The following is a 15677-nucleotide window of genomic DNA, read 5'->3' as shown; positions in this document are numbered from 1 at the left end:
TCATGTCTCCAATGGAAACAGGTTGTTCTTTTAAAAGTTACCAGCTATCTTCTTTTTAGATCCAGGTTAATTTGCTAGTCTATTTACATAATTGGTACATAAAGCCTATATTAATAGAGCGCACACAAATTCCAGGGTTTGGCAATACTTAATATATTCATTTACTAGATGTGGTGAATCATTCAAGACAAAATGCCTCCATACTTCACATGCTGCTTTCAAAGGCCACTTACTGTAACTGCAATTGAGTTTCGATGGAATTTAGGCTTCATAATCATCTGATTGATTTTTTTAATATGTCAGTTAGACATGCATTTTTAGCTACTGCTTTTTCTTTTTTCTAAAACACATTGAAATGTGGCTTCACTTGCATAATACATAGCTAGGTTCTGTTTTGTTATTTGCTGTTAGGGAATCAGAGAACCTTCAGAAATTTTCTAAATCAGGTCAGTCGATGTCTACTTGCAGTGCCTCAATCCCTGATTTTGCTGCTGCTCCATTTCTGATTGAGTGGCAGTCAGTGAAGTCCGAAGAGGCAAGGAGATAAGGAGGAAACTGGGGCAAAACTTATCTCCTATCTTATTTTATGTTGGGGGATATAACTACTTTTGATCCTGAAAGGGTTAGAATGTCAATTCTGTGAAGGGTGAGGAGGACAACAGAGTCGTGGTGATGGCATTACAAACACTCTTTTCTCCCATTTTTTAATTCAGTGTTGACAAGATTTCTTTAAAAATGTGAAGTGTCATATACAATTGGAAGATCTCGTAGGCAGAAGAATACAGGCAATTCAGCTATACCATTAGAGCTGACTACTTGTGTTGCTAGTGCTGAACTACTAGAAAACTTCATACAGCCATAAAACATGAGCGCTACAATCTGTAATTCATGCAGTGATAAAGAAAATGTTAAAAAAGAAATAAGCTTTAATTCAAAGAAGGAAAAGAATGTGTAAAGTATGAGCAAATCGAAATAAATATTTAGACAGCACCTGTTTTCAACTAACTACATCATATTAATGAATTTGTTGGTGACTACTTGCATGGGGATCTTACCTTTAGAGAAGACTGTGAAGGCTTGAGTAAAACCTGCTCAGAAGAGTGAACAGCTATTACAATCTATCTTTGATAACTATGGGGGACAGGATTTGGGTTTTTGTGTGTATGTGCGCGTGCACTCAGTGTTTTGTTTGGTTTTTACCAACTTCAGGTTTAACTGTGAGCATTAGTGTAATTGCTAGGTTTTAATGTATTTTTTCCTTTGCAGTGCCCACTGGTTTTTGGCCGTCATCTGTTTTCCTGGTTTAGAAAAACCCAAATATGAACCAAATCCCCACTATCATGAAAATGCTACAACACAGATAAAATCTTCCTCTTCAGATGGAGAGAGCAACACACCATCTCCTTTGCCAAATGAGTTAGATGCACAAAATTCGCCTTCCAAGTCCACAGCAAAGAAGACATTGACCAAAAAGTATAATACAGCTTTAATTGACCCAAACACTGAAACAGAGGACAGTGAGTCTTCATGCTGTAGAAGAAGTCCTTGTAGGGGGAAAAGTGCTTTCAAAAAACTAAATCAAATAGACAGTGATGTGGAAGAACCTAACACTGTGGAATCAGCATGCCATAAACTAGACCATAGGACTCCAGATGAAAATGGTATACAGGGTGAATTCACAACTGCTAGCCAATCTATGGGTATGTAATTGTAAAAATATGCACATTTTAATGAAAAATTTGGAGATTTCACATCTGTTACTACTTTTGCAATTGTGTAAACTTCATACTTTGAAAGTTTAGTATGTGGCTGAAGTTTGAGTGCTTGCAATATAAGTAATTTATAGCCATTGTGTATAAAATGTTTTTGTGGCTGTTGACATAACTCTCATGGCAAAGGGCTGGAGATAAAACAATGTTTTCCTAAATCAGATTAATTTTTCAGTTGTGTGACCTTTTTTCACACAAAATAATTTTGTAGCTATCACTTTCCATCACTTAAGACTGTAATTGTTAAGGAAAGTATAGTAATTGACCATAGATCCTCATAATGTATGTGCATGGGGGAACTGAATTAAGATTGTGTGAGCAACCTTAATTCCAGTGTCTTCTAGCATTTGAGGTTTTGCTTCAACACCATTAAGTTCTTTAATGTCCTGATAGAAGGTATGTAAAAAGAGTAAGAAGAAAATAATTAAAAAAAAACAAAACAAACAACCTTCTCTCACGTGACCTCCGTGTTACATTTAGAGAGGCTTTCTCCATGCATCACTGCTGTGGAGGCTGATTTCAGTGATCTGGAACAGCGTTTGTACCAAAAGGAGCTGACATACTTTTAAAGGCAGATGAAGGAATTAGGTAAAGATTGTTTTCTTTACTTACAAACCTTTCACTGCAAGGTTTGGATCCCTTTGAGGCATAGAATACAAAACATCTGGTCATGCAGAAACTTTTACTTCAGTCACTGACAGTATTCCTGCTGACTTAATTTACTCAGTAATTGCATCGCTTATAGTGCAAGATCTGAAAAGATTATAAATCATATGGTCTCATCTGTATACTGCAGGCCATTACAACTTCAATATCTTTGTGGGTATAAACTCTCTCCTATTTTGTAATCTAAATTTATTCATTTGTGATAACGTTGTCAATTCTCCTGGAAGGTCTTGGTGGGGGGTTGGGGTGTGTGTAGATCTGCTCGTTTGAATTGATTTTTCATTTTATGTGTGATTTTTACTGTTTATGATGTTGCTGTTGTATGATATGGTCTCATGTGTCTTGGATGCTGCTACTGTTACTTGTCTGTAATTAGTTGGAACGTACTTCATGACATTTTTTTGCTAGGATTACTTTTTTTTTTATGGCTGCATTGTATTGGTGGCTGATGGTCATTCTGTTGCTGACTAAAACACTCAGACTGTCTTGCTCAGCTATTGCAGATGATGCACCCTTTCATTAATGCAGACATTCTTATGGGTCACAGTCCTGGTTTAAGGGTGAGATTCAGTTTGAGATTGACACTAAGCATATGTTTAGGCAGCTAAATTTAGATGCGATGTGTATGTAAACTTCCGTTTCAACCAGAGGGAAGATGGGGATGTAGGCCTTGGGTTTTCCGCCCAGCTTTCAGCTCCTGCTCCAGAAGGGTGTGGGTCTTGACTCTTGACTCTGCCAAATCCATACGTGTGTCCTGGATATCCTAGGATATCTCAAAAGGCAGCAGGTGCCTCTTTGATAATATAGTCGATGAAACCAAAAGACCTCGTCTTCTCACCCTAAAGCAGACATAGAGTAGCTGTTCAGTTGAGTACCTCTCTGCTCTGATTATGCTCTCCACTTAACATCGTGAGATCCTAGTTGCCTACTGTACATGGGAGCCTAAACTTAGATGTCTTGATCTCAAACTAAATCTTAGTGTTGGACTTGTAAATCAGTAGGAGTTGACACCTAAATAACTTTGAAGAAATAATCCAAAATATATATTTCTTTATTAGTTAAGTAATCCCCTTTTTATTGCTCAGTTCTTGTATGAGATACGATTCTTCTCGATACCAATTTTTATTTTTTAGGAATCTGTCAGCAATAAATCACATTAGTATATGGCCTACTTCTTGTGCCAAGGTCTTTTCAAAGATACTGAGTAAGATTAATTCCCAAGTTTGTCCCTGTGGAACTCCACTGGTAACCTCTTTCCAAAGTGTTACTTCAACTTCTCTGTTGAAGTATTCTCAAATGCAGGTCTTCTCCGTTTTTTCCATTAGCTAGTTCATTGCCCTATTTACTGTTCTTACAGAAATCCTGGTTTTCTTTAATAAGTAATACGTCCTCAGTGACACCATAACCAACACTTCTATTTTTGTGATTGTTTAGATATGTTGCATAGCCTTTTTCTAGGAAAAGTTTGCTTACGAAGATTTCAGGTTTTGCTGGCATGAGTTATCCATTTTTCACTTATTCCCACATAGTTTATTATTTTTCCCCTCAAAATCTGTTCTGAAGTCTTGCATGGTAGTATAGTAAGACTAGTGAGCCTGTAGCTGTCTGTATCTGCTTCTTTCACAGGTACAGCTATAACATACATTATTCTTTATTTCTTCTGATGCTGTTTCCCAAGTGACTAAATATGTAGAGGGGGTAGGGAGTGAATTTACAGATACTCTTTTTATGTAGCAAACAGTGAAGTTTCACAAACATTTCTAAGCTGCTGCTCCCAGGAGATCTGATCCTGCATTCCACCCTCCCTAACACCGTGTTCCCAAGCTGCCTTTTCTCTTTTACCAGCACAGGTCTTCATATAACTGCACAGTGAATCTGATCAAGGAACTGATTCAAGTTAAAAAATAATAAGCTTGTGACTGACTTTCTCAGTCTGGTCCACTGTGTGTGGATGTATTTGGTGTCATGGAAGGAACCAGCTAGGGATGGGAATAAGCGGTTATATTAGGGACCAAATGAGACTGCCCCTTTTGGTAGCAGTACCAATTTATACTGTTGTAAAGGCTTCATGGAACTACAGGGTAATTTCATGGTGGGTTTTAGTCTAGGTCTCTAGAATTTTTTTAGGTGTTTCACAGAATAAGGAACAGTTTCTGCTGTGTTACTTAGAAGAAACTTTTCACTTTTGTTCATATGCATGAGTAAAACACTAGGTCAGCTGTATCACAGTTATTGTGAGCAATCCTGAGCAAATCTGATGTATTTAAAATTAGTTTGGTGTTCAAAGATGACATAGTATTTGATGTTTAAATATACTACTATCTGTGATTGATACAGATGGATTGCACAAAATCAGGCTAAACTATAGTGAAGACTCAGCTGATGGCAGCAAACTAAATGAAGATGAACTTATAGATTTTTCTGAAGACCAAGATAACCAGGTAAAGAATTTAGCAATTTTATTTGGGAAATACGAACTGTTGTGTTGTATTTTGAATGGGCCACTTAAAAGCTGTATACACATTGTAAATGTGCATTGTCTAAAGCTAGTTATCTTTACAAGTGTCAAATCCAAAGCACTGGTTACCTACGAAACTTTGCAAATTAGCTGACAGGAGTGGATTGTACATTTGGTCATTAAACTGTTTAATACGAAACTGCTGTACTGATCCTGCACTTAATTTTGTGAGTCTTTTGCATAGTGACAATATTACACGATGATTTTAGTGGAAACTCTGAAAGTCAACACATTTCTTTCTTTCATCTCCCCCACCCCCATGTTTACCTACCAGACCCAAGACCAAATTACTGTTCTTTCAGCTGCATTTCCTGGACATAAACAGACACATTTATAAGTAGGTGCTACTCTGCTGTTTTGTGTCATTGGTGCTTCTCCTAATCAAATTTAAACAACATAGATTTATAATTAAGTAGTGTTCTTGTTCAAGTTGGAAGAAGTTTAGATTTTAGAGCTGTGGAAAGACTGATCATTAAAATGTCCTTTACTGACTTACTACTGGGTATGAGGGCTTTATTCCATAGCCCTGTTGCTTCTACAGTGTAAGTTCAATGTGAGCAAGCTAGGAGTTACACATTTACTCTTCCTAATTGAGCTTCCTGTTCATATTCCCGGTGTATGACTCCAAGTTGTCCAAAATAAAGAATCGGAGGCTATCAGATATACAGTCTAGGAATTACCTATTTTTCACCTTTGAGTCCAGAACAAACAATTATTTTCCAAAGTCTGCAGCTATTTGTAATGGCTTCCAAATAGTATGTATATGCGTGCACACATATAAAAGCTCCAGTTTATGTTGAAACCTAACTATGCTTTTCATACAGACTCAGCCCACCTCTCCTGTCATGCCATTTGCCCAAACATTCTGTGATTCTCTCCTGATGGAAGTGCCTTTCTGTCTATTTTGTAGCAGTTAGAGTTCCCTGAAGATGGAGAATGAGTAGTAGAGTGTTTCCAATCTGAAGTACATGGCATGAAGGCAGGGAAGAAAGCACATGGCCAGCTGTGTTCCTTGAGAGGAGGAAAAGATGCCGAGTTCCCTCGTTGCAGTGTAGCTTAGAACTTAACTCAGGCTGAAGCTGTCACTGATACCTTCTAGAATGCACAAAGCAAGTATAGAAATGGTAGACCATGACAGGGTGAGCGCACCTTCACATCTGCCAAAAATGGAGTTGAGGCTGCAACAGAAACAAGTGTATTAGGCACTAGGCACTAGTTTCTAATATGATAGCATCTTCATGGCATGGCATGAAGATTTCAGTCATAGGATCCTGTGCGTTAGTGAAGGGGACATAATTCTCACCAAAAATTTCACAAATCATGCTGATACGGGGGTTCCCATTTTTGGAAAGCATCTCTTTCCCTATAACGCAATGGTCTGTGGTAGTAATAGTGAAGTCAGTAGAAGGGTAAGAAGCCATGGATCATTGGGTTACTTTTAGATACAAGAACTTAGTGGTTTTGTTCATGAAACTTCCATGTCCTTCATAGCAATCAATATTGAAATCAAAAGGTCAAAGGATATTCCCAGGTTTGTGGCATGACTGTTTTTGCAACCCATAATACATAATATCATGGTGATTTAATTTCCCTTGCCCTAAGAACCAAGTTGGTGCATTCTGGAGCAAAGATCAAATTTTACTTCTCAGTTCATTGCAGATTTTGTCTCACTTCATCTAGAAGATAACATACATGAAACCGCCAAGCAAGTTTCTAGTAATCATTAGCAAGGGAAACTATTGATAATTTGGATTATAACCAAATAATGGAGATGCAACTCTTTTAAGCCAGCAATGCTTTGAAAATGTCAGTTGAAGCTTTTTTCTAGTTTCAGCGGTTGTTAAATAAATAGCACCATTCACTCTGTGTCATTCCAGCATGGATTTGAGAAACTGTGTGACTAAAAGTTGGTAATGCAAACTTTACAAACAATGAATGGTTTCAGATTAAAGCTACCACTTCTTTATTAAACTTATGTTATTGGTCTTGAATAAAAATGGTAAGTATAGCAATAATTTCTTTTACATCTGTTTGAAAAACAGTATTAGCTTTTAAACACCTGTAAACATGTTGCTTCTGTAGGAAGACAGTAGTGATGATGGTGGCCTTGTAGATGATAACTGTAATTCAGAAATGGGACAATGGCACCTGAAGCCTACTATCTGCAAACAGTAAGTATTAAAACAGTTAAAATGGAAATTTCATAAAAGTTTATGAAATTTAAAAGATAGTAATTATGGGAAATGGTCATACATCAGTCTTCAAACGCTTTAACCAGCATGTTATTAGTCTTTTAGAGAGAAGTTTACACTTTGTAGTACCATCTTCAGTGAGCAGAAAATTTAATGAATGAACCTACAGGTGAAATAGCTTTTTGGGTGTCTGTTAAGCCTGTGTGCTGCTTCAGGCAATTGGAGATTGTTTCTTGAAATAAGGCTGTTCTTTGATATCTTGCACTTAGATTCCTACAAAAAGAAGGTGCAGAAGCATGTTTAAATATATCCTATATTAAAAAAAAAAGAATAATGTCTTTAAATGAAAATAATTAATTTAGTATTAATTAAATTAATACTAAAGAAAACCTTTGTCACCACTCCAATTAGTACAGGAAAATGGGAATAATTTTAACTGCCTCCATTTCTTATCTAAATGTGTTCTAGCTGTTTCTCTTTATTGTCTCTCTGTTCTTAGTAGTATTCTTTTTTTTCTCCCTCTCTGTTCTTAGCATTATTCTTTTGTCTCTAATAAGAATGTTCCACAATACTAAGTTCGGTTACTTTTGTTTGTTTGTTTGTTTACATTTTTTACCTGTTTTGGATTTTAAAACTCTTAAAATTTATTTTTTGATGTTTGAAACACAGAAATTATTTATTAATAATCATTGACTGCAGTTGCTTGCGTTTTGGTGTGACAGAAATGCATGATTCCAAATCTAGAAATAGTGTTACTAGTATTGCTGTCTTCACAATTTTTTTGTATTTTTTCACAATTTATTTATCCATTTTTATATTTCCTTCTTTCTGAGTGTAATGGTTACTAGAAAGGTAAAGGCTTTCACAGTACATTCTTATGGTGCAGGATAAAATTATGTATTTATCCATGATATGGAATGTGTATGAATTGTTCTTAATATATTTTCATGAAGGGGTAAAAATTTATCAATACATTTTCATGAAGGGGTGAAAAATCCATCTGTGTTGTGAGTTTTAAGCATATTTATGAGTTTCTGATTATAGCTTGGCTAAATTTGTCCCATTCTGATGATGGATTATCTGTGCGTAGTACTTTCCACCAGACATTATTTTAATCCAAACATGAAATGTCATAAGATCTTTGACGCTTAAGTATCAAAAGTCATTAAGGGCACTTAAATACTTTACTATTAGCATATTTTTAAATTACTTCTATATGAAAAAAAAAATTACCTTGAAAAGGCTTTCACTCCCCCCCCCCCCGTACTGGATTCTGCATTTTTAAAGAGCGTTGCCTATATAAATAACTTTCTTTTATCAGAAATTAAAACAAGTACAAGTAAAAGCAAACAGTATTCAAGTGATTATATGCTTATGCCTAAAAAATTGCATACCTGTAAAATAATTTATAAATGCAAACAGACCTATACATAAATGCATGCAAATATTTTGTCTGAATTTACTAGTTTGTAGTTTCTGTAAAGGACACCTTGCCTGAATGTCTGTGTGTTATTGTTAGGAAAGAGAAAGAGCTTTGTGAAAAGTTAATTTGCATCCTATTTATCCCTCAGAATATATCTTACATCTAATGCTGAGATTCTGAACTCTGGTATGAGTTAGCTTTGATGTATAAATCCAGCTGTTGCACATAAGGCAGCTGATATGATTGTTATGTTTATAGCTACTGCAAAGGTAGTATGCTCCAGATCAAGTGATGGGATGTAAGCATCTGTAGCGTGCAAGAGAGTGTTCAAGCAGACTTGGTTCTATAGAAAATGTTTGTTTATGGATATGTTATTTTTCTGAAGTCTATCAAATAGAGTACGTGTGTGTTTTGTGGGTAACGATCAGGTAGATTTCAGATTCATTGGTTGGGATCACTTCTTGAACATGCATACCTAGTGTCCTCTTAGGTGCTGTGGACTGTCCCATCTGTTCTCCAGCTGCTACTCCAGAAGGATGTTTATGGGTTCTGTGCCTTACTTTCTAGTCTCTTGCCAGTGTCGCAGATACCTGTGCATCTAAAAGAGCACTAGGCACCTGAGGGGGTTTTAGGCAACTAGATTTTGCCTGTAACAAATGCTTTCAATCCGACAGTACTATGTTCTCTAAGTGTATTCTGAAGGTGTCTGTACTTAGTGTATGGTTAAATCTAACTATAACTTTGCATTTAGCTATCCCAGTTAGGGGATTACAGCAGTGCTGGCAAAAATTCATAGTATTGATCTAGTTTTTTTCAAGGTCACCCCACAAATTATTTCATAGTTAGCTAGCTATGTAACATTGTGTTTTTCAAACTGCTGTAAAATACTATGTACTTAAAAATTGTGTTCTCTCTTAGGCCCTGCATTTTGCTTATGGACTCGCTGAGAGGCCCTTCCCGGTCAAATGTTGTGAAAACACTAAGGGAGTAAGTTTAATATCTGGGTTTTGGGGTTTGTTTTTTTGGTTTTTTTTTTTTTTTTTTTCAAAATCCTGCAAGAAAACAGAAGTGTAAATTTGTATGGTCTTTTATTATAGATATTTAGAGGTGGAATGGGAAGTCAGGAAAGGCAACAAAAGAAGCTTTTCCAAAGATGTCATGAAAGGTTCCAACCCCAAAGTGCCACAACAGAACAACTTCAGTGATTGTGGAGTGTACATACTGCAGTATGTGGAGAGCTTTTTTGAGGTATGTATACCTGTTTGTGTACCTATTTTGGGGGGTCTCCTGCAGCAATCAAATATGAGCTATTAAAATTATTACAATAATAAAAAGTTCTTTAGCGTAGCTCTTATACCTATTTATTAGATTATGCATTATAAACTACTTTATACATTAACGTACATAATAATACTTTTAGGAAAAGAAACTAATTATCATTATTAGTTGCACATATGTATCAGAAATCGGAAGCCCTGGAATTTTCTGAGAGAATGTTAAGAAAATATATTTAGAGTCTTCCTTTGTGTTGTTATAGTGCATACCCTTTAAAATTATCCGGTAAGAAACAGAGTTCAAATTTGAGTTCAAAATGTAAACTAAAGATGTGGTACAAAAAGCTTGTTCATTTTTCCCCAAGAAATGTGACTCTGAATAAATTCATTAATATGATACAGCTAGTTTTTTTAACTTGCATTAAAACATGTAAGTGGAATCATTACAGCTAAATGCCAAATCTTGATTCCATTGAAGAAACTGGTTAAAATCTTACTTACTTTAACCGTCTTGGTCTTCAAGTTACAGCTCCTTTCACAAGTAGAGGCATTAGCACCTTCAGGTCTGGGTTGGGAGGAGAAATGATGGTCAAGTGTGATGTTGCTTGCATGGGACGCTAACTCTGTTTACAGTCCACTGTACTTTAGAGCGCTGTTCCTAAACTCTCCTGTAACTAACCTTACCTGGGAAAGCTGGGGGTTTCTTCTCCATTCCTCCACCCTCCCCTCGTTCATACTTTATATGAGAGCAGCAAGGCTTTAGCAGTGCATTCATGCAAATCGAAGCCAAAAGCTTTTGCTTTGCCAATGAGTCCTTGAGAGCTTAGAACCATCCTCGAGTGCTTCCTGTTTTGTACGCCGGGAATATGAGGAGGAACCAAGTTTTAATAATCTTAGCCCCTTCCTTCTTGCAAATTGATTGCTGAATTACGTCGGGCTGAACCCCTTGTCCTGCCTGGTCTTGCAGTATGCTGCAGCTTTGTCTGCCAGGGAATAGGGATGGCGTGTAGATGTGTCAGATAGCAAATCACAGGGTATTCTCAGAAGCAACACTAGTGGGAAAGGAAAACCTGTACTGGCTGCACGATACTTGACTGTCTTACAGTTATTGAACTAATAATTTCAGCTGCTAATGTATTTGAAAAATTGCACAGTCTCATTGTTTTCAGCAGCTATACAAACTGAAGGGGGAGTATGTGGGGAGGGGTGCTTAATTTGATGTTTGTGGACTATTCAGGCACATCTTTTTCCTCTTTGTGGATTTGTTTAAAGTCTCTTCTTTTTAATAATAAGGGTTAAAATCATGATGTGTGTTTTTTAAAACCAAGACTCATTTGACAGGGCAGGTAATGTAATAAGGAGCATACCTGTCAGCTATCACAGCAAGTGCTTTTTCAGCCCTCCCTCAACACCGTGCCTGTTCAGCTTTGTCCTTCGGCCCATGAGCGACAACGCTCTGACCTGCCGAACGCGTGGCCCCCAGTTTCCCTTCGGCGGTTTGGGGGGGGCCGGGCTGCCTGGGGCGCGGCTGCCGCCGCCAGGGGCCGCCGTGGTGCCGCCTGCGGCGGTGCCGGTGCGCGGCGCCTTCGGAGGGGCTTCGCCTGCTGACACAGCGACCTGCGGTCCTGAAAGCCCCTACAGTAGGAGCCGGGGGTTTGGTGGGGGAGTGGGTAATGTCAGTTCGCGACAAAAGAACTCGCAAAGCAAGAAGAAGCTCCGAGGCGGCAGAAGATGTGCACAACTGGCTTTTGACCCATGTCCTTGCTTTTCTTCCCCAAACTGAACAACAACGACAAAAAGGCCTTGTTAAGGATGTGTTCAGATTACTTTGAAAAACTTTTCTATTGTTGGCAACCACACTGATTAGTTTTTGTTAATGTTCTTAGTCCTTTGTCTGGCCTGTTTCGTAACTGAAATGATGGAAAATTTATTCAGTTTTTGCCCATGGTTTTCTGCATCTTCAGTGTCATTCTTCTGAAGTCTGCTTACTGCTGGTGTTAAGCAGCTTCATTGGCAAAGTCAGTTCAACATAGGGGTTTTTTATTGCCGTATTATCTAGTTGATGTTCTGTTTGGATGTGGAGTAATGTTGCTAGTGCAACATTAGGCATTGACCTGTTCCTGTGCAGAATGTGACTAGTTTTTTCCCAAGTAGCCTTGCTAGTGTTAGCTCAGTGGATGAATGTAATTTACTCTTAAATAAGCCTGTTAATGATGTAAACTAGAATACACAAAGGGAGGAATTTCTTTGAGAGAAAACACTATTCTACAAACTGTTGTTTAGTTAGGGTGAAATTGTACAGTGTCACAGAAGTGGCGTAGATAATGTCTCATAATAATAATTCTCTTAATTCTTTGGATGAATGACGTCTAGCAAGAAAACAGAAAGTAAGTATAAAAAGGGCTGGTGGTAGCCAGGGGCTTTTCATAGGCCCTGTTTTTTAGGGTGAAATGTAAAACTGACTCCTAGGTGGTTGTGGTCCTCGAGGTATTTATAAGAACAGGAGTATTTAGCAATGGATTCCTCATCAACTCTAGATTTTGATGCCAGTCATCCTTAAAAAAATGTGCTATATCATTACAATAGTTTTCTCTCTTTTTTTTTTTTTTTTTAAATTAGAACAATTTTACACATTTATGCAGTCAAATTCTTTGTGTAAAAGATGTAGCAAACTGAGTAGATTATTTGGGTGCTTTTATAACCAGAACTGTGATCTGGATGAATGTTACTCTGTAACATACTGAAGCTTGATTGATTCTACCTTAATTGTAGATGTACAAAACACCAAATTGTAGAAATTTTGTTCCATGCTGGTAGAATGAGGTGAGGAAGAATGTACTTTTCCCCACTACAGTTCTCTCCAGTCTTTTAGTTTATAACTCCTTACTGTAATATCCAAATTACTTTTCTTTTCAGAATCCCATCCTGAGTTTTGAGCTACCAATGAACTTAACAGACTGGTTTCCACGCCCAAGAATGAAAACCAAAAGAGAAGAAATACGAAAAATAATCCTGAAGCTGCAGGAACAGCAGAATAAGGAAAAGAAGGGACAAAGGGACGCAAGTTCAATGGAAAGATCTTTGCAGGAAAAAACAGAACAACTTCTCAACAGCAGCTCAGACTGAATGTTGTATCTGTTGCATGTTAGCTCCACAATCAAAACTGAAATATACATTTTTTGTCTGCCCAGACTAAAGATTTGGCGTATTCTCTGCTCAAAGTTACTTGGGAATGTTTAATGCCTGTATAAATGTGTGTCATAAAATGATTTAATTCCCACACAGATGTTTATTAAGTAAGCAAGTCTGTACATATGTTAATGAGGCCAACTTTTTCAGCATTTGTAATTACTTTTTTTCCACTTGTTAGGGAGCTTTTGTTATGTATTTCTGTTAATAGAACTTAAATAGCAACTTCTAAACATAAAGCAAATAAAGAAAATATTTATAGGATAAAATGGTTAACTTTTTCTTTTTCAGTAAAGTTGTAATGTTACAGGCTTAAGTAACACATAGGGAATGATTTGGTAGTGAGATAATTAATTCATACTTTGACCCTATTTAGTTGCCCTTTACAAGATTATTCTGCTTACGCTACAAACAATAATATGGGTAAGTGTCTCAGTGTACCATGGCCTCAAGAGAGGGTGATTCCCATCCTCCCAGTATCTAAGTGTAGGCAGTGTAATAGTTAATAGGACTGCTTCAGATCTGGGGTTTTAAAAGATACGCATTGCAATTAAAATTCCACCCTTGCTTTAGTGGGACGGGCTAGGGAAAGGGGGAGAATGCTCTTTGACCAGGGATGACTATTCAAACAGTATTATAAAAGTGGTTTCAATGAAGTGATCTTGAGTGATACTATTAAATCATATTTTGTGGATCCCAGTTGTTGTACAGGTGTATTTTGAGACTTTCTTCATTATAAAATTGTATTTTGGTAAGTGTACTTGGAATAGCAGATTGCCCACATTACATTTTCTATGTTACAATTCTGAATGTTACATTCATATGTGCTTTATCTAAGTAATGAACATTTAAAAAGAAAAAAGTGTACGATTACTATTTTTTGTAATATCCATGCAAAAAACCAAAATACCAGTGTTCATTGCTTGCTTGTTTGTTCTTGGCTTTAGGTAGCATCAGACTAATGTTGGGATTTGTTTGGATATTTCCAGTGTATTTTGATTTTACAACAATCTAAAATGCCGTCATTGCTTAAACTGCAAACATAGCCTTTTATCCTTGTTACAGAAAGTCTTTGGTATTCAAATGAGGAAAGTCAGAGATGGTTCGTGCAAGGATATGGATATCCAGTCTTCTGCTAATATAGGTATCGTTGAAGGGAACCAGAAACTGTCTCTTCCCAGGAAGGAATCTGTCGGGGGAAGAGAGGGACCTTCTATCCCTCCTTGCAGGATAGTGTTTTCTCTCCTGATTTTTCTCCTGGGAATGTTGTTTGTCATTCCCTTCTCCCAAAGAGAAGAAGCAGAGAATCCATTAGCTGAACTCTGTGTCCCCTGAGATCAATTTTTATACACAAGATCAAGTCTAACCCAGTACTTCAGGTTCTCCATGAGTTTTCATTCTCACTAAACCCTGAAAACACAGCTGCTAATGATGTTACTGCCAGGGCATTTCTGCACAGATTACTATCTCTGTGAAACCCTCTGTTTAAAAGGGGGTTCACTCACCAAGGCAGAGTGATTGCACATAGAGCAATACAACCATGGGCTGCTAATCTTTTGCACGGATAACCCGTGGGATTTAGGGGAGTTGTTCATTCCCTCATCTCTTTCTTCTTGCATAGACCCTGGGCCCCATGGAGAGTATGTAAGCACCACATATATACGTTATGTTAGAGATGGCTCCTACACAGGTTTCTTGTTGAAAGTATGTGGGGGCAATCTTCTGGACTACAAATTAAATACGTAATGTGCACACCTCCGAGTTGTTTCCTCCATCAAATTTATCCAGTATTCTTGCCATTGTTGGGGAAAATCTGTGACGAAGTAGTTTCAGATTGTTTCCCTGCAGGGTCTTGTATATCTGGCTTTAGTGCAACTGACATACTGGAATAGTAGTTTATACAAATGCAAGTAAATCAGTGATGGCTTGTAGAGAAGGAAGGAAAAAAATTTCTTGGAAATACAGAGAAGAGACGATTACAAATAGAATGTATTCCTTTGCAGTCTAGTCTTTCCCAATTATATGTTCTAATTATACGGAATATATCCAAAATTGATCAATATAATAGTTTTCCTTTTTCTAACATTTGTGATGCAGGTTCATAATTTGATGCTGTAGAACTGTTTGGTTCTCTTGCTAGGAATGGCCTGGTGCTTCCTCCTTTTGCTTCCTCTTTCCTGTCCTCCCCTTCTTCCTCCCTCCCCTTTTTCAAAGCTGTGAAGAAAGTGTTTGATTTATTATCATTTAATGTTAAAGGTCTCAAGATCTTCAGTCATATACAGCAAGCTAATATACATGTTAAATATAGGAAACTTATTTTTTTAATAAAATGTGATGTTAATAGAAAAAAACACAGAATTAAGAATGAGTTATTTAAAAACTTACTGACTTGGTTTAAAAAGCTCACTATCGCATGTGCTTGTAAGGTATTTGTTCTTAACATAATGGTCAGCTATACTACAGCGTTTTGCAATCTAACAAGGAGTTTTACCAGTGAATTTTCTGAATCAGATTTATTCAGTGGAAGTTAGCGGGGTGGGGACTAGATATGTTTATTAATAATTATATAACAACACGTACACTGAGGAAAGTATAAGTTGTATATTCCTTTATAAGATTTAAGATTACAAATGCTTTAAGAGTAGC

General features: G+C 37.1%; 1 protein-coding gene across 2 annotated transcripts in view; it reads left to right on the top strand.

The window, feature by feature from the left end:
• SENP6 (SUMO specific peptidase 6) overlaps positions 1–15372 on the top strand; it is a 97300-nt gene extending 81928 nt beyond the window's left edge. For both annotated transcript variants that reach the window (XM_050894102.1, XM_050894103.1), the window contains exons 18-23: positions 1267–1700; positions 4773–4876; positions 7036–7124; positions 9487–9555; positions 9666–9816; positions 12759–15372. In XM_050894102.1, the coding sequence (XP_050750059.1) occupies positions 1267–1700; positions 4773–4876; positions 7036–7124; positions 9487–9555; positions 9666–9816; positions 12759–12968 (1057 nt within the window). In that variant the 3' untranslated portion in view covers positions 12969–15372. The remainder of the gene's footprint in view (positions 1–1266; positions 1701–4772; positions 4877–7035; positions 7125–9486; positions 9556–9665; positions 9817–12758) is intronic.
• The last annotated feature ends 305 nt before the right edge of the window (positions 15373–15677 follow it).

The sequence above is a fragment of the Gymnogyps californianus genome, chromosome 3 (genome assembly GCF_018139145.2).
Source record: "Gymnogyps californianus isolate 813 chromosome 3, ASM1813914v2, whole genome shotgun sequence".
Taxonomy (NCBI): Eukaryota; Metazoa; Chordata; class Aves; order Accipitriformes; family Cathartidae; genus Gymnogyps; species Gymnogyps californianus.
This window is presented reverse-complemented; position numbering and strand designations above follow the sequence as displayed.